We start from the raw sequence: 23945 nt of genomic DNA, 5'->3' as shown, positions 1-23945 counted from the left end.
CTCAGGCCCCGTGACTGCTCTGCAGCAGAAGAACCCACTTTGCTGTCTGCCACCTTGGGGAGTTGAGTGGAATCAAAGGGGGTTGTTGTGTAAGGGAGAGGTTTTCCTACCTATCAGTAAAATTAGTATAGGGGTTGTTAGCTGGGGGTTATAGTATAGCAGGGGTTGTTATTATTATAGCAGAAGGGTATAATGAATCCTTATTCTCTAATAATAGTAATAATATTGACTGTATTAATGCTCATTGAGTGCTTACTGTATACCAGGCCCTCCCCTTCCCTCGACTAACTCACCTAATCTTCACAACAACCCTGTGAAGCAGGTCGTACTGTTATCGCAGGGTTGCCAGATAAAATACAGGATACCCAGTTACATGTGAATTTCTGAGAAACAGCAAATGTCCCAATGTGGTGTGGGATGTACTTATACTAAAAAAATAATTATATTCATTTGTTTCTCTGAATTCACATGTAACTGGACATTCTATATTTTTATTTGCTAAACCTGAGAACCCTATCACAGAGGTTTATGACAAGCCCAAGATCACCTAACCAGAAGAGACAGAGCTGGGATTCAAACTCAGCCTGGCTCCATAATCTTTGTTTTATCCATTTCAATATCCTGCCTCTCCAATAGAAACTGGTGACGCCAACGAGTGGTAAAGTAATTAAAGTGTGGTACTGGCCTCTCCATCCTCAAAGGGGAAAACAATGGAAAAGAACATTTGAATCTATGAAACATAATACGATGCTCTTCTATTTCTTACATAGAGTACACTTACTTTTGAGAAAGGAACAGCTCAAAGACATCAGCATCCCTCTTGTGGCCACATATCTTGAGTTGATCTTCAACTGCCTGATAACATAGAATTAATCTGTCAAGCCACATTCCACTGAGCAAAAATACTGAGACATTTGCAGTCAATAACAATAATGTCTACGAAAAGATCAAAAGAAAGGTGAATATGAAGGTAACCACTCTAAACTGATAAATTCCAACACTACAATTATATATTATTTAATATGTGGTTGAATTTCATTATCCTTAATACTGGGCACACATGTATAAATAATTTTTAATCAAAAAGAAAAAAATGTATATGTATACATATACACCAAAACCAAGTTTTCAATTCAATTACCAGAGTAATTTGGTCTTTATATATTTTTAAATGTTCTTTCAAACACAAAGATTTCATATGTGGTGGATTTTCCATATTTACAGAAGACACTCAGTATCCAGGTTGGAAGTGGAGAGAGTAGGATATGACGTATGTTATCATCCAGGTGCTTGGCACCTTGTAAGTTCTCAATAAATGTCAGGCAAATGAATGAGTGAGTAAGTAAATATCATTTCACTTTCTTTGCAGACAAACAGTGTCTTCATTTTTTCATGAGTTACTAACGTACTTGCACCATCGGAATTTTTGGTGGAGAAGAAGCAATTTTTATTCCCACAGGCTTTGTTTTGAAAATATAAATCCAACAACAGTTATTTAAGTGCTTTGCTTTTTCTTCTTAAGCTCCTTTGCTAAATTACAAAATAACAGTTCTAGGCCACATGGCCTAAGATGATATGGAAAAATTAAAGCGAATCTATAATTTACCATGAAAGATAAAGCTAACAAGACACAACAAAAGTGGAAAGTATAATTGTTGCACTTCTGGAATCTGACAAACATTGTAATTATCAGAGTCAAAACAATCACCAAATTTTAGCTGGGATTTGTTGTGGATAGTGAGGTTGTACTGTCAGTGAGTGATTTATGAAATTTTAACAATGGTTTTGTTATTTAGTGAAGAGTTAGATTTAATGGGATGAACAAATATCTAAAGAAGTGAGGAAGGCAGATATCCTAGGGATGGAGAGCAGCTGCTAATTTATATCCCAAACTTCCTTGGTTACCCTGCTACACAAGCTGAATCTTGGGGCTTGGAGAATTCATTGGCTCAGGTATAGACATTTCATCAGGGTATTTTGTGACCCTGATAAGCAAGCCGAATCTGGGGCTTGGAAGCTTAGGCATCTGTGTCTGGGTATTTTAACATAAACATCTAAACATCAGCTTCTACTATACACAATCAACCACAACTTTGTCAAAGTGTTTGGGATGTTAAAGGCCAGCCAAAGTAGAATTAAAATTTTGCAGCTATCTGTTAAAATTATAAATATGCTTTTAACTTGATCCTGCCATTTCACATCTAGCACTCAGAAATAAACTTGTACATACACACACACACAAAATGTGAATATCACTGCTTATTTTAGCATACCTTGTCTGTAGTTATGAAATATGCCCCATTAATTGGAATATGGGTTAAATTAGGATGTAATTTGATAACAAAATACTGTGTGGTAGCTTAAAAACATAGAGAGATGGATATCTGTACATATAAAGATATCCAAAACATATTTTTAAGTAAAAATGCCATTGGCAGTATGATATGAGTAAATGTAACTATTTTTACTGCCAATGACATACATATGCACACACTCCAAATTGTTAACAAAAGTTATCACTTGAGATGCTGGGGGACTTTCACCTTTGAAGGAATACATTTTTTAATAATGTTTGAATATTATATAATAAGCATATATTACTTTAGTGATCAGAAATTAATACACATTTTGAAAATTTTAGCCATAGAATGAATATTTAAGGATTTAAATCAAATTTGGAAAATTAAGAGATGAAATGGGAAATTGAAACTATCAGCATACTATGTAAATCACTGGTGTAATTAATTATTTATATATACAATTTTATATAATGGTATGCTTCTTTCCAACCAAAAATTTCGTGTGAAGCTGGTAAAAAGTATTAACGTTAAAGTGCCAAAGAAGACAAAAACGTGCCAAGAAGTTTCGAGTTTCAGTGAGTCTGTGGTGGAGCAGTTCCAGTTCCCAATCAACACACAACTTCACTAGAAGCATATTCCTTTCTTCTAAAGAAGCACAACTATTCTTTCTCTGAACTGTTTTTTTAATTGTGGTAAAATACACATAATATAGAACGTACTATTTTAACTGGACAGTTCTGTGGCATTAAGCACATTCACATTGTCGTGCAACCAGCACCACCATCCATTTCCAGAACTATTTCATCTTCCCCAAATGAAACTCTACCCATCAAACACTAACTCCCCACTTCCTCCTCTCCCCAGCCCCTGGCAACCACCCTTCCACTTTCTGTCTCTATGATTTTGACTATTCTAAATAACTCATATAAATGGAATCATACAATATTTGTCCTTTTGTGACTAGCTTATTTCACTTAGCATAATGTCTTCAAGAATCATCCATGTCACAGTGTGTGTCAGAATTTCCTTTGTTTTTAGGGCTGAATAATATTTCATTGTATGTATATATCACATTTAGTTTTTCCATTTATCCATTGATAGACACTTGGGTTGCTTCTACCTTTTGCATTTTGTGAATAAGACTGCTATGAACATGGGTGTACAAACATCTGAGTTCCTGCTTTCACTTCATTTGAGTGTATACTCAGAAGTGAAATTGCTGGATCATATGGTAATTCTATGTTTTTTTAATTTTTTTTGAGGAATCACCATACCATTTTCTATAGCAGCTGCACAAAACAGCATTCTTTACGATGAACATTTTTTATTTTTATTTATTTATTTATTTTTTGAATGGAACATCAGTCTTCAATTTTATTTTATTTATTTTTTTATTTTTTATTATCACACTTTTTTTTTGCGATAATAAAAGTACAACTTTATTGAACAGCTTGTTAAAATCAAAGAGACATGAAAGCATTAGTTAAATAAGAATCAGTATTCAAGAGATTAACAAAAAGACACTGATGGGATATGGGAACATATTTGCTATATTGAATTAAATTTTATGAGGTGTTTATTAAAATAGAGTTCTATCTCTAGTTCAAGAACATAGAATGGGTTATTTTCCTTTGCAAAAATCTGACAAAAATATAACAATAGTTAACGCTATCTAACTTTAATGTAACCTTAATGTTATCTTTTTTTTTTAAATTTTTTGTTTATTGCAGTAACATTGGTTTATAACATTGTATAAATTTCAGGTGTACACCATTATACTTCTATTTCTGCATGGATTAAATCATGTTCACCACCCAAATACTAATTACAACCCATCACCACACACATATGCCGAATTATCCCCTTGACCCTCCTCCCTCCCCCATTCCCCTCTGGTAACCACCAATCCAATCTCTGTCTCTATGTGTTTGTTTATTGTTGTTATTATCTACTACTTAATGAAGGAAATCATACGGTATTTGACCTTCTCCCTCTAACTTATTTCACTTTGCATAATACCCTCAATGTCCATCCATGTTGTCACAAATGCCTGGATTTCATCGTTTCTTTTGGCTGAGTAGTATTCCATTGTGTATATATGATGAACATTTTTTAAATAGTAGGTCCAAACAGATCATTTAGCCATTTATTGAGCCACACACTACTGAGTGCTGAGTTTAGGCTGTGACTAGTTTAGTCTGTGAATAGCTAGTAAATGTATCAATGAATGAGGTAAGGTGCCTGCTCTCTACGAGCAAACCTTTCAGTAGGAGAAGTAACGGACATACGATGCTATAAAAGAAGGTTGCAAGTGTTAAGGGCTATGAGAAAAAATGGAAAATATGCTCTGGTGAATTTGGAGGAAGAAGAAGTTACTGTCAGCCTGGAAACTCTGAGAAGATTTCAGGGCCGGATTGACAGTTGGGCTGGGCCCGAAAGGGTGGGGAGAAATTAGAAACAGAATATTGACAGATGGATGGATGTTTTAGTCAGAGGGGAGTGAGTACACAAAAGAGAAGGGATGGGGAGAAAGTGTGAGGTGTGTAGGCTGTACAGCCTATGGCTGCAGTGAAAAGCATCTAGAAGGCAATTGTGAAAGATAAATTAAGAAAGGTGAATTGGAGTCATATTATTTGTGCTAACTTTGAAATTTAGGCTTAGAAGAGTGCACTTAATCAATATGCAAACAAAACTTTTATAGGCCCTGAGAACTCTAACTCAAAAGCACATATTTTGTGTAATCTGTAATTTAAAATTAATTTAATTTTATATGATATATACATATATGTGCACATGTATATACTAACTACATGGTAAAATCAGTGCAAGAAAGTCCAACAAAGTTCTGGTTTTTCCCATGACAGCTACATCAATGCTTTTAAACTATGTCCAACATCAAGTTATTTTAAAGAGGTTTTTCCTCTTTTTCTTTTGGTGCCCTGGTTTGTCGGTACTCTAAAAGAATGGGCTTAATAACTAGTGGTTGGTTCAGCATTTTACTCAATTCTGGGGAATAGGTATCACAGGATTTTTAAACTGGAGAAAAAGTGTGACAAAGTGAGGCCTCAGGAAGCTGACTCCAGCAGCAATGTGTATGATGGCCTGAGGTGCAGAGAGAATTGCAGACAGGAAGCAAGACTGCCTCTGGAAAATCAGAGCAAGAGCTGATGAGCCTGCCCTGGGATAGCGGCAAGTGGAAATGAGCAGTGAACAGATATGACATGGGGTGTGTAGAAAGAATTGTTGGGAACTGGCGAGAAACTGGAGGCAGGCAACAAGGGCAAGCAAAGTCACGGGTGATGATGGTAATGTGATAACGTGATGATGAGAAAGGTGACTGGAAGGAAAGATGAATTCATCTGAGAAATGCTGAAATTGAAATGCTGGTGTAACATACGGGTCAAGGCGCCCACCAGAAGCTGCCAGTGGGAGAGCAGATCTCACCAGAGGTGTCAGGGTGGAGATGTACAGCCTGGTGAGTCAGGTTGGGGCAGAGGAGAGAGTCTGACCCAGGTAAGATCATTGTGAAGTGTCTACATTTAGAAAGGGGAAGAGGAACCAAGCTGGGAAAGGAGACGGGAGGGATGGTTATAAAGCTAGGAGGAGAAATGAAAGGACAAGGGGAGGGAGCAAATTTCAAGAAGGTAGAATCTGAATCTGCAGTGTTGCCTAGGGTGGTAGAGGATATTCCTCAAAAACGGTGTTGAATTTGGGCAGCAATTTCAGCTGCCTAATGAGGGGGAAAAGTGAGATTTCAAATTAACTGGTTGACAAAATAGGAAAACAAAAACAATCAACACGGAGTTGTGGTGTGGACAGTTCTAGCACCCAAGGGAGGTTAGCAGCATCTCCCTCCACTGCCGGATGGATGCCTTAGAATCTAGATAAAACAGAAAAAAATACTTGAAAATTGTGGGATTATTAAATCCCAGAAAAATGAAGTCTGTATTCAAGTCTATAGAAAAAGAAATCCGCTCTTTGACGATTTATGTACTGTAATGATAGATAAATTCCTATACTTACACACAACACGCACGCTCACAGGTTAGTTAGGACTTGGTGTGAATAGCTTTCAGTTCATTACAGCACTCTCAGCCGCCGTTAATCATCGCAGCCCCAAGCCCTTCCAGACAAGTCGGAGAACTCTAGAACACTTTGCTAGCTCCTATTCCGCACAATTCTGACATTTTCCCCCACTCAAGTATTCTTTAAGCCATTATCTTAACTGCCCTCAACTCTGCTTGTATTGTTTATCAAAGAACATTTCCTCCTCAATGTGTCAATTTGCACTTTAGGGGAACAACACTTCAGGGTTATATATATCTGTCCTGAGTCAAGACTCCAAATTTATGGCTTTATTACCTCATCTCTAAACTGCCCTAGCTATATATGCAGCAGATGGTAAGTGGGAAAAGGTCCATATAAGTCTGCCAGTGTGGATCAGCCCTAAACCCCATCCAAGAGATTTCTGGCCTCCAGCCCCAGTGGAGGATCTGGGGTCCGCTCCTGTTCCACGCCTTCCGGCCCGACCCTCAGCGGGCTGGGCTTTCGGGCAGGGACCGCGGCCTGGGGAAGGGGGCCGCTTACCCTGTGGCTGATGTCCATGGCAGCTTTCGGCGCCCTCGCTGGGCCCTTCGCATGTCGGACGGCGCGGGGCAAATGGTTCGGGTCCCAGGTCATCAGGACACTGGGGCGGCCAGCGGCGCCTGTCGTCGACCCAGCATGGCCCGCGGCTCATTGTTCTGTTACCAGCCGTTACCGCAATCTCGCCCACTAAAAGCCAATCCAAACCAGCTAAGATTTGAAGCTAACCCCTGACTTCTGTGACGTTTGCGTGGGTGGCCCTGCAGCACCCACCGCGTCGTCCCTCAGACACACTGGCGTTTCCCCTGCACCGGGTGTGGAGGGCTGTGAATGCCAGAGACAGTGTCATCAGCTATGCCAGATTGGGTCAGAGGACCCCAACGGCAGTCACCCTGTAATAATAATTTCATTGATTTGAGATCTAAATGTCGGAATATTTAGGTTTCTGAAAATTAGATGTGTCTGGTGACCAGGGGCCATATGTAGAGGGTGGGGGTGAAGCAGTGCCCTGCAGAATCCTGGTGGAGCTTGAGGCCAAAGGGAAAAATTCAGCGCTGCTGATCCTGTCTTTATTTGAGATTTTGACATTTTGTTCATCATGGATGCTTTTGCATTAATTTTGATTTTCTTAAAAAAAAAAGTATTGCATAAATTATTTATTTTGATTGCTAAGTTTTGAGTGCCCCTTAAATTTTTGTAGTAAGGCCGGTGCCTCACTTGCCTCACCCTAGACCCAGTCCTGGGGTGGAGATGGGGGCAGTGGTATTGAGGAGCACCAAGATTCCAGATGCACAGAAAAATGGAACTCTTTGCTGACCTTACTGGCCAAGAATAAGTGCATATTGGTTCAGTAGTTGAGAAGCCCTTCCTCTGGCAGAAAATGGGTAAGTTGAGTCACTATTTGGCCAGTCTCTTCCAATCTTGAAGATTTTTTTTCTTTTTTAATTGATGGCTCCTCTAGTTCTGTTGGAACCTCTTGCATAGGTTATCTTATGATCTTATTTATACGTGTTTGGTTAGTTGCCATTAACCTCCTCGTACTAGAACTGTCCACACCCGAACTCCGTGTTGGATTGATTTTATTTTTCTGTTTTGTCAACCAGTTAATTTGGAGGCAAGATTCTGCGTGTGCCATGACTATCTTTTGCCAGGGCCTAACACACTGCATTCAGTAAATGTCAATTCAGTCGGAATGAATTGGTTTCTTGAGTCCAGATTTGAACTTGAAATCTAGGAATTAAAAGTAGCTTTTTAAAATGGGTCATGCTAGTTGTATTTAAAAAATGCTGATGTTAGAACAGAGCATTAAAAAATGTCTCAGTGGAGAAATCAAACACATAATATTTTAGTACTTCTAAAAAGTATTTGGGCCTGGTGGAGGTGGGTAGGTAAAAGTCCTCCAAGTTATCATGGAGGGAGTAATCATCTGAGAACTATTGTTTAAATGGTTTTTATCCTAGAAATAAAAATCAGTTGAGAGGAACGATCCACTGAGAAAATGTATAAAAGAATTTACTGGCCTCTTGTCTCCCATTTTTGCTGTTAATATATGTTATAGCACTTCAGATATCATTCATGAATATGTACATGGAAAAATGGAAGTGCATACTACTAATTCAATTTTATACATTACACAAATATGAGTTTTAGTACTGTATGCAAAATTCTTTTAGAGAGCATCTTACAGAAGTAAACTACTTACTAGTTAATTTCTACTAAAAACAAATTTAAAAGTTTTACCCTTGATTTATTTATTTATTTTTATTTTTTGTGTGTGTGAGGAAGATCAGCCCTGAGCTAACATCCATGCTAATCCTCCTCTCTTTTTGCTGAGGAAGACCAGCTCTGAGCTAACATCTATTGCCAATCCTCCTCCTTTTTTTCCCCAAAGCCGCAGTAGATAGTCGTATGTCATAGCTGCACATCCTTCTAGTTGCTGTATGTGGGACTTGGCCTCAGCATGGCCGGAGAAGTGGTGCGTTGGTGCGCGCCCGGGATTGGAACCAGGGCCGCCAGTAGCGGAGCTCGAGCACTTAACCGCTAAGCCACGGGGCCGACCCCGTTGATTTATTTTTTAAATCTTTTTACTTGACACTGATTAAGAAGAGAAAAATAAATTTTTTAAAAACCAGCTCTGTTCTTAGGAAAGGAACGCAGAAACCCACTTATTATAACTCTTAGTATGTTCCCTCTTCAAGAAAAATTTACAATTTAACTTATCAAGAGGACTAAAATGATATAAATTTAATTATGGAATGTGAAAGATGCAGGTTAGTGAACGCACTTCTTGGGTGAAAGGTCTTTCCTAGACTTCTTTGCATTGGTGGTATGAAATTTTTACAAAAGAAGTGTCTCTAGCAGAGTGAACAGAGAGAATTTTTACCTCCATGTGGTGGGATGATAGCCTGAGGAATCCAGCCTGAAATTTTAAAAATTCATGTAAAATGTAAATTCTGCTTTACAATCAATCTTGTTTTAATATAAAAATAAAGTGATTTCTCCAACTCCCCTCAAATCTTTGAGTAAATACTTACACTGAAGCAAGACACCCTGTGTTTATCTTGTGGCTTTACCTCCCTGGCATGCTGCCATTGCCTGCAGGGATATGCATACCCCAGTTTGAAAGCTCTATCATATCGTGAGTGTGGGTTTGAAGAAGAAGAAAGAGCCTTTGCTCCAAGTCAGGGCATGTGTAGTTTAGTCTCAGCTATGACATTAACTAGTTGTTGGCCACCTTCGAGTCGCTTAATGTCTCTGGGCCTCAGTTTCTTCTACAGTAAAATGAAGAAGTTGGAAGTTTAGCTCAAAAAAATCTATTATTTAATTACACTCTCCTAGATAGATAGTATGTATTGTTCACAGAGTAAAAGATTCTTGTTGAGATGTTGACATGTAATTGTTTTTTAAGAACTATTTTCCGGTGGAAAATGTGTGAGAAAAAAAAATATGCATGTGATGGCTAGCATTAAAGCTACCTAATTTAAAAAAATTCTCTTCCTAATTTTGTCTTGAACAATTTCAGTGATCAGTCTGGGAGTTATTTTTCTAAGTGAGTAAAAAATACTTATTAGATAAAATAATCATTATTGGCCAGTTTCTATTGCATAGAATGAGCAATGTGTCAGCCACAGTCAAATCATATTCTTATATGCAGTCAAATGCTCTCCACTCCTGAGCTATACCCTCTCATATTCTTATATGTATAAAAAAAAATATGTTTTTATGACACTTGATGACCAGAGCATCCACATTTTCATTGTTATAAGTTTAGGTGAAATAGCATACCATTTTAATTGATGGCTATGGTTTTTTGCTTGTTTACACAAAATGAAAATTACAATAGAATGTTGGGAATTCATGGAATTCTCCGTGAGTCTTTCATATTACTGCATGTCTTATGAGAAGAGATACAGACTCTCTTTGTTCAAGACTATATTTTAAAGGATATTTGTATAGTGAACAGCCTTGGAAGATAGAGATAGTGTCTATCTCCAGAGCAAAGGGTATGTTTTTTGTTTTTGTTTTTTCTTACTGTGCAGCATGATAACTATAATGTCTCTCTCCCTTGTAATAAAGTCAGGCATGCTTACTGCCCAATATAAAAGATTTGAGTTCCCTAAGTTTGGGGTTCCTCTGCTATAACACAACCTACTGTATGTGGCCACATCACCTGGACTGCTTCAAATTGCCCTCTGGGAATTGTGGCTAAGGGAATTGGTACAAATACTGATATTCTGGCTATGCTGTTACTGTGAGTAATAAACTGTCCTTAGTCTCCGACCCAAAAGTCTCGTATCTTCTGCCAGCATCTATGAAACTGTGGCTGGCTAACTTTTGCTTCAGCTTGTGTAGGTTTTTATTTTTTTAAATGGAATGCATCCATATAATTTGTTCTTCAGCTTTCATATTTCTCCTTACCATCTCATGAACTTCCATCTTTTTTAAAGTCAGCTTTTCAATTGGATTATTGCATTATGTTCCATTGTAATGTATCTTATGGTTTATTTACTCATTACCCTATTGATGGACATTTATGTTGTCCAGTTTTTTGCCATGATAAACAATGGTGGAATACATGTCTGTGCTGCTGGGTTAGTATTCCATTAGCTGAAATTCCTTGATCTTATTAATGAATCATGTATAAGAGTGTCCCTTTCTCTATAGGATGTTATCAATCATGTTGAATTTTGCCAATCTAATTGGAGAACATTTTTATCTCAATGTTTTCATTTGTGTTTATTTAATGAAGTCGGTCATTTGTATTTTTTCTGTGAATTGTTTCACATTAATTGATTAATTTTTAATGTGCAAATACCAATGACTGAAGCCCTACAAGCTAGATCTGTAAAGAGTTTCCCAGATATTTCTTGAAGTCACCAATGAGTTGCCTCAAGTCATCTTGTAGCATCCTGCAAAGCTGTCTTCCTTTGCTCTCCTCTCCCTGGCTAATGCCTGTTGCTCTTCAGACTGTTGAAATAAATTTCATTTCTCTGTCTCCAAAGTACCCTTTCACTGATCTCCAGGATCCACACCCAGAATGTTGTCACTCTAAGTATTGCCATTTTTTGAGTTATTAGAGTGGTGATGGGTTCTAAGCTAAAAGAGGAAGCATCCGTCTCTCCCCAACCCCATGGCACACTTTGCTATCAGGGTTCTGAAGGAACATTGCCCACATGTAGTATTTATTAAACTCTCTCAGGAAGGCAGCCAATTCCACGTCTTCCTTACATACCTTGTTTTCTCTCAAAATTCACACACAATCCCCCAAATACCTACCTGCATGGGAAGGGATTTGGAAGTGGTTCAGGTTTGGAAACATTCCTATACTGTCTGGAAAAGCTAGAAACCTCTAGACAAAACCCCAGCTTAAACAAATCATATAATTTTCAATTTCAAACTTGTGTTTGCTTCAGTGTGATTTTACATTTTCTCCCAAGAACAGTGGGTCCCCATGTCTAAGCTCTGTCCCTCCTCCCAAATAGCTACCCTTTGACTATCCCTTGGGCCTAGGGGAGTACATGCCCATCAGGGTGCTAGGTATAGAGCATGAAAAAGATGAAGGGGCAAGAACTCCAGGTGGATCCATCCACTTGGCTCACTGTGGAGTGGGCAGGAGTGGTGGGGAATTAGTCCAGAGGAAGACCTGAGCAGGGCCCTCTAAATCACAGAGCCTAGGAAAAAAGACCTCTTGCCTGAAATTAGAGATGACACTTGGTAGAATAGTCATGCAAGTCATAAAATTTAATTTCCAATATAGGATTTCATTGTGTGATGTTATTGAAATTACTAATCTTTCCCTCACTTTGCTCAATTTAGACTTGATGAAATATTGATAAAGAGGAGTTTATCCTAAGCTGGCAGAGAAGTCTTGTTAATGCTAGCAGGAATGCTGCATTTTATCATACATATGATATAACAATCAGGCATTTAAGGCATAAATTCTCTCTATATCTAAATGTGTTGGTATGTATACATGTGTATGTATATTTACATACATATGCATATACACACATAAATATATGTGTGTGTATACATGTATATGAATATGAATACACATACACACACATGCATATAGTAGGCAAACTCCACAATGCCTGTTTCTGGTTTTCACATTATTGTGTAATCTATTTCCTTGTTTTGCATGTGGGCTGGACTTATGGACTCACTTGTAATGAATAGAATATGGCAGAAAGATGGGATATCACTTCTGAGAGTAGGGTACAAAAAGGCTGTGGCTTCTGTCGTGGGCACCTTCTCTCTTGTTCTCTGGCCTGCTCCGAGTGGCCATGTTGTGAGCTGACCTATAGGAAGGCGCATAGGGCAAAATATTGATGCCTCTGGCCAACAGCCGTAGAGGACCTGAGGCCTGCCAATGGCCATTGAGTCAGCTTGGAAGTAGGTCCCCCCAGTGGAGCCTTGAGATGACTATAGCCCGAGCCTGGATTGTAGCCTCGTGGAAGACTCTGAGCCAGAGGCACACAGCTGAGCAACATCCAGATTTCTGACACTCAGAAACGAAGATAATAAATGTTTATTGTTTTAAGCTGCTAAGTTTTGAGGTAATTTGCCGTGCAGCAACAGATAACTAATTATACATATATATGTATATTATTATGTATTATATATATACTATGCATATGTATATATATAAATTTAAATTAAAAACACATAGAAGACCAAAAAGGTACATTTCTCTGGTCAAACTCATTCCTTCTCAGAAGAATTCTTGTCCCTATCATCATATGTAGTAAAAATTTGACAAAATTCCCATTCTGATAATTTCCAGATTAATATTTAAATCTGGAAAGGCAGATTTACTCTTGGAATGTTATCTACCTGCAGCCACATGTTTAAATGTAAGAATAAATTCAACTCTTTTATCATAATAGACAGTAATTTAGTTGGAGGATAAATTTAAAAGGATTTTTATTAAACTACAACTTAATCTGAGTGTTGACTCAAAAAAACTTCATTTGCCAGAATGAATACTATTGCCAAGTCAATAAATATTTCTCTCATTTTCTTATAAAAACTTTTTCAAATGTGCTATATATTTAAAAGAAAAAAACCAATGGGACAGTGTAAAGCACTATTATTTTGTCAAATTTGGGGTGTTATCTTGGGGCTCAGTTTTACCTCTATCAACATGTGGGTTTCTCTGAGATTCTAACTCAAGCATCTGAAACTGCTGGGATTTTCTTCTCCATGTCCTATAAGTTTTTAGATAAATTTCAGAAGGAGGACTCAGCTTGGAAGTCATTTTCCTTTCTGGCCTGGATTGGTTTTGCAGAAGATTGCTGTTAGCGGTGGCATCCAGGATTCTTGGAGACAGATTCTTTGTTGCTCTTATCTATACACACTACAGTGGCAGTGAAAGATTCCTAAACTAGCTCCAGGAAGCCTGAAGAGGCCATGTGTTACCATGTGCGGCTAGACTTGGGCCATCAAGCCATTTAAAGTGCTCTTCTCACTGCAGGAGGAAGCTATTTTAGATGACCTGACATCCTTCATTTATTCATTCATTCAGTCGGGCAGGCACTGAAATTGACTGAGTCCATACCATAAACCACACATTCTGAAAGGGACTAGGAGATATGCACAAGACATTCTTCAAGGAAGGGGAGTTAGGAAGCAAATAGCATGAGTGGCCATAGCTTTAAACATGCTTTAATTGTATTTGGTTCTGCTTGATATTGGCTTGCGTTCAAATGAATCATTAAAGACACGTTACTATTATTTGCTTAGAGTGTTTCAATCATCTTCGTACATAATCCCAAACTCTCTTATTGACCATATAGACTGTGTGCTTTTTATGGCCTTTATGCAGCTGCTACGTTCTTATTAATGATGCTTTCATTACCACCTTTTCACACAAAGCAAATAGGAGAGAAAGGTTCAAAAATCATTTTAATTAGAGGCGCTACATGTTGGAAAGTAGTTAGGAATAAATCTTTTTCAGAAAAAGTACAAAGGCACTGAGAGGTTTTGCATTGCAAGTTTAATGGTTCTAAAGTTTAAGAAAATAATTTTCATTTCATGAATTCATTTTAGATTATAAAAAAGAAAGAAAATTTGTTTTCACAATTGGGATACCCTTTCCAAGAAGCTTGGCAATTTTCCATAAATTTGGATAGGAAAGATAGACTAACAACAAAGTTAGGTCTTCCCACTTCTTTACCCTTTGCCTAGTGATCTGGATAAGGCAGTAAGAAGCAGAAATCAAGCTGAAGGCCATTTGATCACCACTTGTCTAGAGGATGGCTGTGGGTGGCTTTTGCAGGCATGGACTATTCAAAATGGGAGGGCGGATAAGGGAAAGAGAGTGAGAGATAGAGACTAGAACAAAAAGGAGGAGAAGGAAGAGAAAGAGAAAAAGGGGGGGAAAAGAGAAAAGAAGAAGAGACAGGGTGAAGAAAAGAGAGGAGAAAAGAAACATAGAGAAACAGGTGAGAGAGAAAGGAAGGAGAAGCAAAGGGAAGGAACAAATTGTGATTAGGAATTATGTTGCCTTTTGATCACCCTCATCTTTTGAGAAGAGATGTCCTTTGGGAGCATTGCTTCATCCCCAGTCCTGTGGCCCAGTGAGGCTGATAATCATAGCTCTCTAAACTCCTGGTATTAAGGGTAGGCGTGGGATCCAAGCCAGGTTAAGCAGAGTAATTCCTCCTCGATGTTTCAAGTTGGAACTAAGGGGAAAGGAGGAGTCCTTTCCTTGTAGTGAAGCCATGTGGTATAAGACCTAAAATTAATATTGCATGCTGCCTTAATATCTGAAACTGGGAGGGCCTCAAATGACCTAACTGTAAGGTCTCCTTCCTACTCTGCTCCCACAGATAAGGTCCCCTAGTCAAGCAACCTTCCTTATCAAACAGACCAAATACAATTGCTGCTTATCTCTGAATAGCAGGTTTCAGTTCCCTGCCAGCCTGCAGAATTATTCAAACAATCCAATCACGTCCTTGTGTGGGAACCAAGGCACCCCACCCTCTTATTACTACAAAGCCTGCCTCCTACAGCCCCTGTTGTTCACTCTGTTCAGGGTACAACCCGTGTGTGGTCCTGCATGGCAGGCAGTGTCCTCCTCCCCCGGGCTGTGAGCATGGGTGACGAACAAACTGCTGCCAATCTCTTCTCTCCAGTGTCAGGTGTCATGAATTCGGTCATCCCCATAAGCCTGGGGTGGGAATCCCTCCCTTACCAATGGGGTGAAGAGGAGGCAATTAAAATACGCTATGATATAAACAGAGTGCTGCCAGGCATGTTTCCAGCCATGTAAAGGAGCTGGGCTGAGAGTACAAAGCCAGCACACAGAGTGGCCAAATTGGGAGATAGAGAGAGAGAGACCTGCAGGCTTAGAGTGCCTGACTCCAGTCACCACTGAGGTTCTGCCTTCCCTACAGTTTTTTCTCAAATTCTCCTTTTTACTTCTACTAGTTTGATTAGGGTTTCTTTCAATGGCATCCAAGAGTTTAGATGGATGCAGGTAGCAAGGGAAGGGAGTGGGGAGAAGAAAACAAATGAAAGGACAGTCGTACGTGAGTTGGAATAGCTAACACTAACTGTCACCTCAGTATTACTCAGCGAAACCCATGCTATTTGGTTGCCTTTATTAGAATTGAAATTAATGGCCTTTTATTTAGTAAGTATATAACTATGTGACTTAAATATTCCTTTTAGGATGAGAGAATATATAACAGGTATAGAAGGCTAGTGATGGTCCAATACCATGAACATGGGAAAAAAAATCTCAAGAGACATAAAGCATACTCTGTAGTGGGATAAGGAAGACATCACCTTCCTAAAAATCACTCCTATGAAGAAAATCAAATATTAAGAAATTAGAATATTACCTGTCATGTAGTATTTATATTTAAAAGCATTAAAATTCTTTTTGAAGGCCTACAGTTTTTCTGTCTAGAGAATAACAGAGTCTTAAAGTTTATATGCTGATGATCTTTAAAAAAAAATTTTATTGAGGTGAAATTCACATAACATAAAAATTAACCATTTTAAAGTATACAATTCAGTAGCATCTAGTACACTTACAATGTTGTTCAACCATAACCTCTGTCTAGTTCCAAAACACTTTCATCACCTTCAAAGGAGACTCCATACCCATTAGGTAGTCTTTCCCCTCCCCTCCCATCCCCCAGCCCCTGGCAACCACTAATCTACTTTCTATGTCTGTGGATTTACCTACTTTAGATATTTCATATAAATGGAATCATTCAATATGTGACCTTTTATGTCTAGCTTCTTTCACTTAGCAGAGGGTTTTTGAGGTTTATACATGTTTTAGCATGTATCAGTAATTCATTTCTTTTTAAGACTGAATAATATTCCATTGTATAGATATATCATATTTTATTTACCCATTCATCAATTTATGGATGCTTGGGTTGTTTCTACCTTTTGGCTCGAGAATAGTGCTACTATGTACATTTATTTGCAAGTCTTTGAACAGTTGTTTTCAATTCTTTTAGGTATATGTGTAAGAGTTGAATTACTGGGTCGTATGGTAATTCTATGTTTAACTTTTTGAGGAGCCACTAAACTGTTTTCTACAGCGGCTGCACCATTTTACTCCCACCAGTAATGTATGAGAGTGTGAATTTCTCTACTCCTCATCAACACTCATTATAATTTCAATTTGCATTTCCCTAATGACTAATGACGTTGAGCGTCTTTTCATGTGTTTGTTGTCCATTTGTATATCTTTCTTGGAGAAATGTCTATTCAAGACTTTTGCCCATTTTTAACTTTTGTTTGTTTTTTGGTTGTTGAGTTGTAAGTGTTCTTTATATATTCTGAATACTAGACCTTTGTCAGATATATGATTTGCAATACTTTCTTTCATTCTACTAGTTATCTTTATAACCGGATGATTTTTTTACAGATTCTTGCTACCCTTTTTCTAATTAATGCTAATTAGAATTTATCCAACTTTTATTATTGAGTATTCATTTTTCTACCTCATTCATATAATGAGTTAGAACAGAGTCTGCATAACCCACCTCCCTGGCCACAGTTTTTGGTCTCAAGGTGGAGATCTAAACTTAACGGGCCTCACAACACTAGCCACAACTATAGATCAATCACACAAGCCAGACCAATCTGAATCTTTCCCTAGAATCTTTTCATTATCTTTTCATTAAGTTGTCAGTGTATAAGCCTAGAAGCTGCCATCAGCCATGTTTCTTTCTACTTAGAAAGTGGATCTACAGTAGAAGAAAATAAAAGTAACATACAGAGTGGGAGAAGATCAAGTCTAATAGTATTTGAGTGCTTGCTTCTAGCTAGCTCCACACCTGCTTTCACTGCAGTTTGGTTATGCAAGTCAACATACCTCCCTTATGGTTTAAGCTGGTTTGCATTAGATTTCTCTACTTTAAATCAAGAGTCTGACCAAGTCAGTTGATGTGTTAATATTATCTTGATGATGTACCTCATAATATCATGACATTTTCATGTATACATGTCATTTCTTGGGTCTGTATCCTGCCCACACTGATCCTAATTTTTACTGTAACACTTGCCCAGAATTTGCCTCTATTGACCTCCCTTCCCTACCCCCCAAAATTAAGAACTAACAGGAAAATTTGAAATTATTTCTGGTAGAATTGTTTTCTCTTTTTCTCTCTAAAAATTACATTAAAATTATTGAACAGCTGCCAAGAGCTTGAAGTACAGCTGCATTTTGTGAATTAATTAAATATCATAACCCTATTTGCAGTTTCTATCAGTGACTGGAATGAATGTTAATAAAAAGTGCATTTACTAAAAGGAATGTGTTGTGTAATTTAATGTATGCTACATGTAGGTGGTCTAAAAATATTTTACTGCATTCCTACTTTTACTCATAAATTTTTAAAATACTGTCACTAAAGTGTGAATACCGTTCAATGAAAGGAATTTAACTAAGCCCTTTATATGACATTATTTTAAGTAATCTTTTCCGTATTTTCTAAGTCAGATTGTATAGTTAGTTAATCCATCTACCTATTGTGATACTAGGTGGTGAAAAATGTCATGCATCCTGTCTTTGGTATAATTACATACATTCCTTTCAATTTCCTTTTGTTGACTTTTGTTATATTTTGTATCATAGCTTTAGTAACTAGGATGTCCTTTGGGTAAAGAAAATCCCTTATTTCCGATCTTTGTCATTTACAAATTAATGACTCGAAGTATCACATGTGCATTCCCGTAACTGTTTATCTTGGTGTGGCCCATGCTGAAAATGATTTCTACTATCAAAATTATTCTGTTCTTTCACACGATCTCTTGGTATTTTTTGGTTTCCTTTTCTCTAAAATTTCAAGAATTGCCTGTCGGAAGTCCCTTGACAAGAAAATTTACTAAGAATATTATTGGATTCATAAACTTGACAGTTTCTTTGCTAAGAAATCCTAGCTTCCATAGCTTAATTTCTTCTTACCCTACAGCTATTTTTTCCTCCCACCTCATTTTTTTCATATACTGTTCTTATTTGAATAAACTACTTTTTATTAACTTTTCATTTTGTTACTTAGATATGGATCACATAGCTATGGTAACATAACAAGTTCACACTTTGTACTAATTAAGAACATTTTAGAAGCTTCATTTAACTGGTGGAATGACCCTGAGGCTCTTGTCTGGAGTTCCACATAGGAGAGACCCATTGGGAAATAATAAAGTCTGACTATGGCTTTTTCCTGGGACAGCTTCTAAGCTCTGGATCTTATATTGTTTATCTATAAATGATCCTGGCTGTTGCTTCCAATAACCCAGAGTTTAAGTCCCTCTGATTCATCATGCACAGAACCACCAGCAGACTCATTGGCAGTGATTGGTGCTAACTTTGAAATAAAGGAATTGTTATCAGTTGGGATGTTTTTACTATAATATCATGACACTAAGATCTACTTGTAAAACAGTAAAGAAATGTCTTGCCTCCATTAACAAGAAGTCCAGAGGGAGAGCAGTTCTAGGCTCCATGCAGTCAGGGCCAGAGCTCTAGATCTCTGCTAGTTTTAAATCCTCCATTCCTCTAAGTTGTCTTTCTTTTCAGTTTGTCTTCCCCCACCACAAGACAGCAGTAGCAGTTCCAGGTTTCATATTCTGACATGTCATTATTGAGAGGAAGAAGAGGGCCTATTTTCCATTGTCACCTTATGAGAGTGGCAACTTTTTCTGAAACCTTTCCCCGAATGCTTTCCTTTACGTATCCTTGGCCAGAACAGAGTCACGTGCCCACCTAAAATCAGTCACTGGCAAGGGAGTGGTATTGCTATCATTGGTAGACAATCAAGGTCCACTCTGATGTGCTACGCCAGGTGGCCCTGCCAGGTGGACTCTCCCCTCACTCAGCTTGGAGGCTGACAGTCCACACCTATTTGCCTGTAGCCCCACATGGATGCCCTCCTCCCCGTGCTAGAGCTCCTTCACCACCCGCTGGACTGCCCTCCTTCCACGAGGACACACTCCTCCCCTGGCTTGAACTCTGACACTGCACCTAGTTGTCCTCTCACCCCATCCCATGGGGCTGCTCCAGCAATGTGCTGAGACTCTGAGGCCCCAAAATGGACCTACTCCATGTATGCCTTCCTGATGCCTTCTTCAGCCAGCTCGGGCTCTGACACCCATCTGACTGCTCACCCAGCACAGTCTCTTCTATCAAGAGTTAAAAGCTTGCTTAGATGCAATTTTTACAGCAGTCTATTTAAAGAAGCAAGTTGATAGGCAAATAGCTATGTACAAAGTAAAAAAAAAAAAGCTATGACATTTTTCCACTCACGGGAAAAAAAAATGGGAGTTGTCAGAATAGAAAGCTGTGATGGTGCATGCACGCTGTCGCTGTAGTATATACAGCTAATAAGTGTGATTTTCATAATTAAAAAATACATATAACTATTCCCCCATCCCATCAGCAGTATCTCAAGTTACAGAAACAGGGACTAGCAATTTCAAATGACATTTTAACTTTTTAAACTGTGTGGTGGTACTTATCAATTGAAAATATAAAAAGAAGAACCTGGGGCCGGCCCTGTGGCTTGGTGGTTAAGTGTGGGCGCTCCACTGCTGGCGGCCCGGGTTCGGATCCCGGGCGCACACCAACGCACCTCTTCTCCGGCCATACTGAGGCCGCGTCCCACATACAGCAACTAGAAGGATGTGCAACTATGACATACAACTATCTACTGGCGCTTTGGGGGGGAAAAAAAAAAAGGAGGAGGATTGGCAATAGATGTTAGTTCAGAGCCGGTCTTCCTCAGCAAAAAGAGGAGGATTAGCACTGCTGATCTTCCTCAGACCAAAAAAAAAAAAAAATGAACCTGTTTTGCCAGAAACGAATTTAAGATAGAATAGTTGCTTTTTAAGAGATAATGTCATGATACTGCTGATCAATCTCTATCATAGTTGCCTTGCTCTTGCCACCAGAAAGCAACTTAGAGTGGCAATGAACCTTTTGTGTTGCTGTATTACCTGCAAGATTTCCACAGCAGGCTTATTATACAGATGAGAAGACTGAGGCATAGAGAGTTAAGTAACTGATCCAGGGTCACACAGCTGGTAAGAGGGACAGGCAAGACCCACCCCCCTGTGAACTGGCTCCCATGATGTTATACTCTATAGTGTGTGCTGATCTGGGGGAAAAAATAAACAAAAACCATAGAAATAAAAAACATATACAAAAAAAAAAAAAAAAGAAACAGAAACCACAGGATTGCAGTGTTGTCTCTAACAGGAGAAAACTGGGGAATAACCATAGAGGAGAAAGGATTTATGAATCATCTGTCCTGTGGAAATTAAGCAGCTATATAATAATGATGCAATAGGGTCATGTTGACTGATGAGGAAAGATGTTTACTTTATCATGCAATGTTTGCTGTAAGAACTGAGTCAGCACCATCTACAGATTATAAAGAGAGTGTTCGTGTAAACCTATAAATGCCCAAAACAGGACTGGAAAGATTCCAGGCAAATTGTCCACAGTGTGAGGAGAGCAGAATTTGGGATGTGAAAGAGGAGTCTCAGGGGATGGTGGTAAGTCACCACAATGTGTAAAGGTAGGGTCAAACAGGCCAGCTGAAGGAAAGGAATGTCCAGGAGGTCTATGCTGCCCAGAGGATGGGGGTGGATCCCACAGGCCAGCGGCTGTGGGCTCCTCTGTCTCAGCTTCATGCAGGGAGGCCAGCTGTCCAGCCCAGCTCCAGGGTGATGTCAGGCATACCTGGGCCAGGTGTGCTCACCTGGGTTCCTCATTTTTTCAGGGTTAACAGGCACCCTTTGCCTACCAGTCCACCCAGGTAAATGCTGGACAGAGCTCAGGTCCATGGCAGGTCTCGCACTAGAAGGAAAAGCTCAAAGGGGCCCAAGAGACTCAAGGGTCCCTTTTGGAGCTTCTGTTGGGGATTGACCAGCCTTCAGTCAGATCATCCCGACCTGGTTTCTGTTTAACTGCCTTTGGGAGAAGTTCAGGAACCTCTATCACATTCTAGGAAGGTGGCTGATGCTGGAGATACACACAAGAATGAGACTCAGCTCTTGGCCTGGGGAGGTGAGCGGCCAGGGGTAATCTGGCAGTGTGTTACCTTTGAACCCCATGTCACTCTATTCAAGAGGCCACCTTTTCTTTCTGGCCATGAATGAGGACCAACACCCAGAGTGCAGAGCCAAGTAAGTAAGGCCAGGAAGGCTGAACCCCTCCTGTTCTGACGACTTCTTCTATTTTCTTATCTGTCACCATATGACATTACTTGTCATCATGAGTAACATAAGGCTTCCCTGCTGCATTCAAACTGCATGATGGCGGAATGCTGTCCCCATGCAGCCCAGACCCTGGTCCATGATCAGAGAGCAGCCTCTGCCTGGCCCCCCTTGGTGGCTCTCTCTAACTGCTCACAAGGCCCAGAGGGTAGCTGGGAGGGTCCTGGGGCCTAGTGAAGGTGGAAGATCCCAATACATGGAGTATCCATGGCTACACTCTGAGGGTGGCCTCAGAGTAGAAGAGGACAAGACCCCATGGACTCTCTCATGACTGCGTGGTGGTTCTCCTCAAATGGTTTTATTTCCTGCAAATCCACAAATGGATTTCAGGGGTCTTGGGCATTTTCCTAAGCTAATATGGCTGTTTAACAAATGACAAAGACTTTTGGGGTAAAATTTAGTGACCTGCGGAAATTAAAAACTTGATGAAATTAGAATAGAAATACTTTTATGGAGAAAAAAGTCCAACTGGAATTTTGGCTTGGGTTGCATTAAATTTATAGATGATTTTAGGGAAAATCCAGATCAATATAAATGATTAAGACTTCCCATCCAGGTGCAGGAGCATGAAATATTACCCTGTGTATTGAGATCAAAATCTCAGATGGCAAGGCCATCTTCTTTGCCCCTCCTTTTTTCATTTTTTAAATTTTAGGGCTGACCTGGCTCTTTGTGGTTAAGTATGTGATATTGGGCATAGTCTATGAAAAGACTTGTACTTGATCTTAATTAGGGTAAGCCTTCTGGAGCAATTTGAGGAAGTAGTGACAGCATCATTCCAACATAGTTGGTGAATCATTTGACTATGGGAATTTAATACTTGGTGATTTTTAAAATAATGAATAGTAAGTTAGCATAGTCATTATGATAAATGATAACGTTACTCTTTGCTCTCTTCTTTCCTCTTATTCTCGCTTCTCACAAGAGGTTTATTTACCCAAAAATATTTGTTTACACTGTTCTATGTTACAGGCATTATTTTATTTTATTTTATTTTATTTTATTTTATTTTATTTTATTTTATTTTAATTTTTTGTTTATTGCAGTAACATTGGTTTATAACACTGTAAAAATTTCAGGTGTACATCATTGTACTTCTATTTCTGCATGGACTACATCATGTTCACCACCAAAATACTAATTACAACCCATCACCACACACATGTGCCGAATTATCCCTTTCACCCTCCTCCCTCCCCCCTTCCCCTCTGGTAACCACCAATCCACTGTCTGTCCCTATGTGTTTGTTTATTGTTGTTATTATCTACTACTTAATGAAGGAAATCATACGGTATTTGACCTTCTCCCTCTGACTTATTTCACTTTGCATTATACCCTCAATGTCCATCCATGTTGTCACAAATGCCTGGATTTCATCGTTTCTTATGGCTGAGTAGTATTCCATTGTGTATATATACCACAGCTTCTTTATCCATTCGTCCCTTGATGGGCACTTAGGTTGCTTCCAAGTCTTGGCTATTGTGAATAACGCTGCAATGAACACAGGGGTGCATGTATCTTTGCAAATTGGTGTTTTCAAGTTCTTTGGATAAATACCCAGCAGTGGAATAGCTGGATCATATGGTAGTTCTATCGTTGATTTTTTGAGGAATCTCCATACTGTTTTCCATAGCGGCTGCACCAGTTTGCACTCCCACCAGCAGTGTATGAGAGTTCCCTTTTCTCCACATCCTCTCCAACACATATTGTTTCCTGTCTTGTTAATTATAGCCATTCTGACGGGCGTGAGGTGATATCTCATTGTAGTTTTGATTTGCATTTCCCTGATAGTTAGTGATTTTGAACATC

At 38.9% G+C, this 23945-nt stretch overlaps 1 protein-coding gene across 1 annotated transcript in view; it reads right to left on the bottom strand.

Moving 5' to 3' along the window:
* The window catches only part of LRRC72 (leucine rich repeat containing 72), an 83689-nt gene that overhangs the window by 34209 nt on the left and 25535 nt on the right, over window positions 1-23945 (bottom strand). Inside the window, exon 2 of the mRNA XM_087427691.1 lies at window positions 782-936. Coding sequence (XP_087283817.1) covers window positions 782-888 — 107 coding nt within the window. The 5' untranslated portion in view covers window positions 889-936. The remainder of the gene's footprint in view (window positions 1-781; window positions 937-23945) is intronic.

Source organism: Ceratotherium simum, chromosome 1 (assembly GCF_057802395.1).
Source record: "Ceratotherium simum simum isolate JZ-2026a chromosome 1, ASM5780239v1, whole genome shotgun sequence".
Taxonomy (NCBI): Eukaryota; Metazoa; Chordata; class Mammalia; order Perissodactyla; family Rhinocerotidae; genus Ceratotherium; species Ceratotherium simum.
The sequence above is the reverse complement of the archived record's forward strand: the minus strand, read 5'-3'. Positions and strand labels throughout refer to the sequence as shown.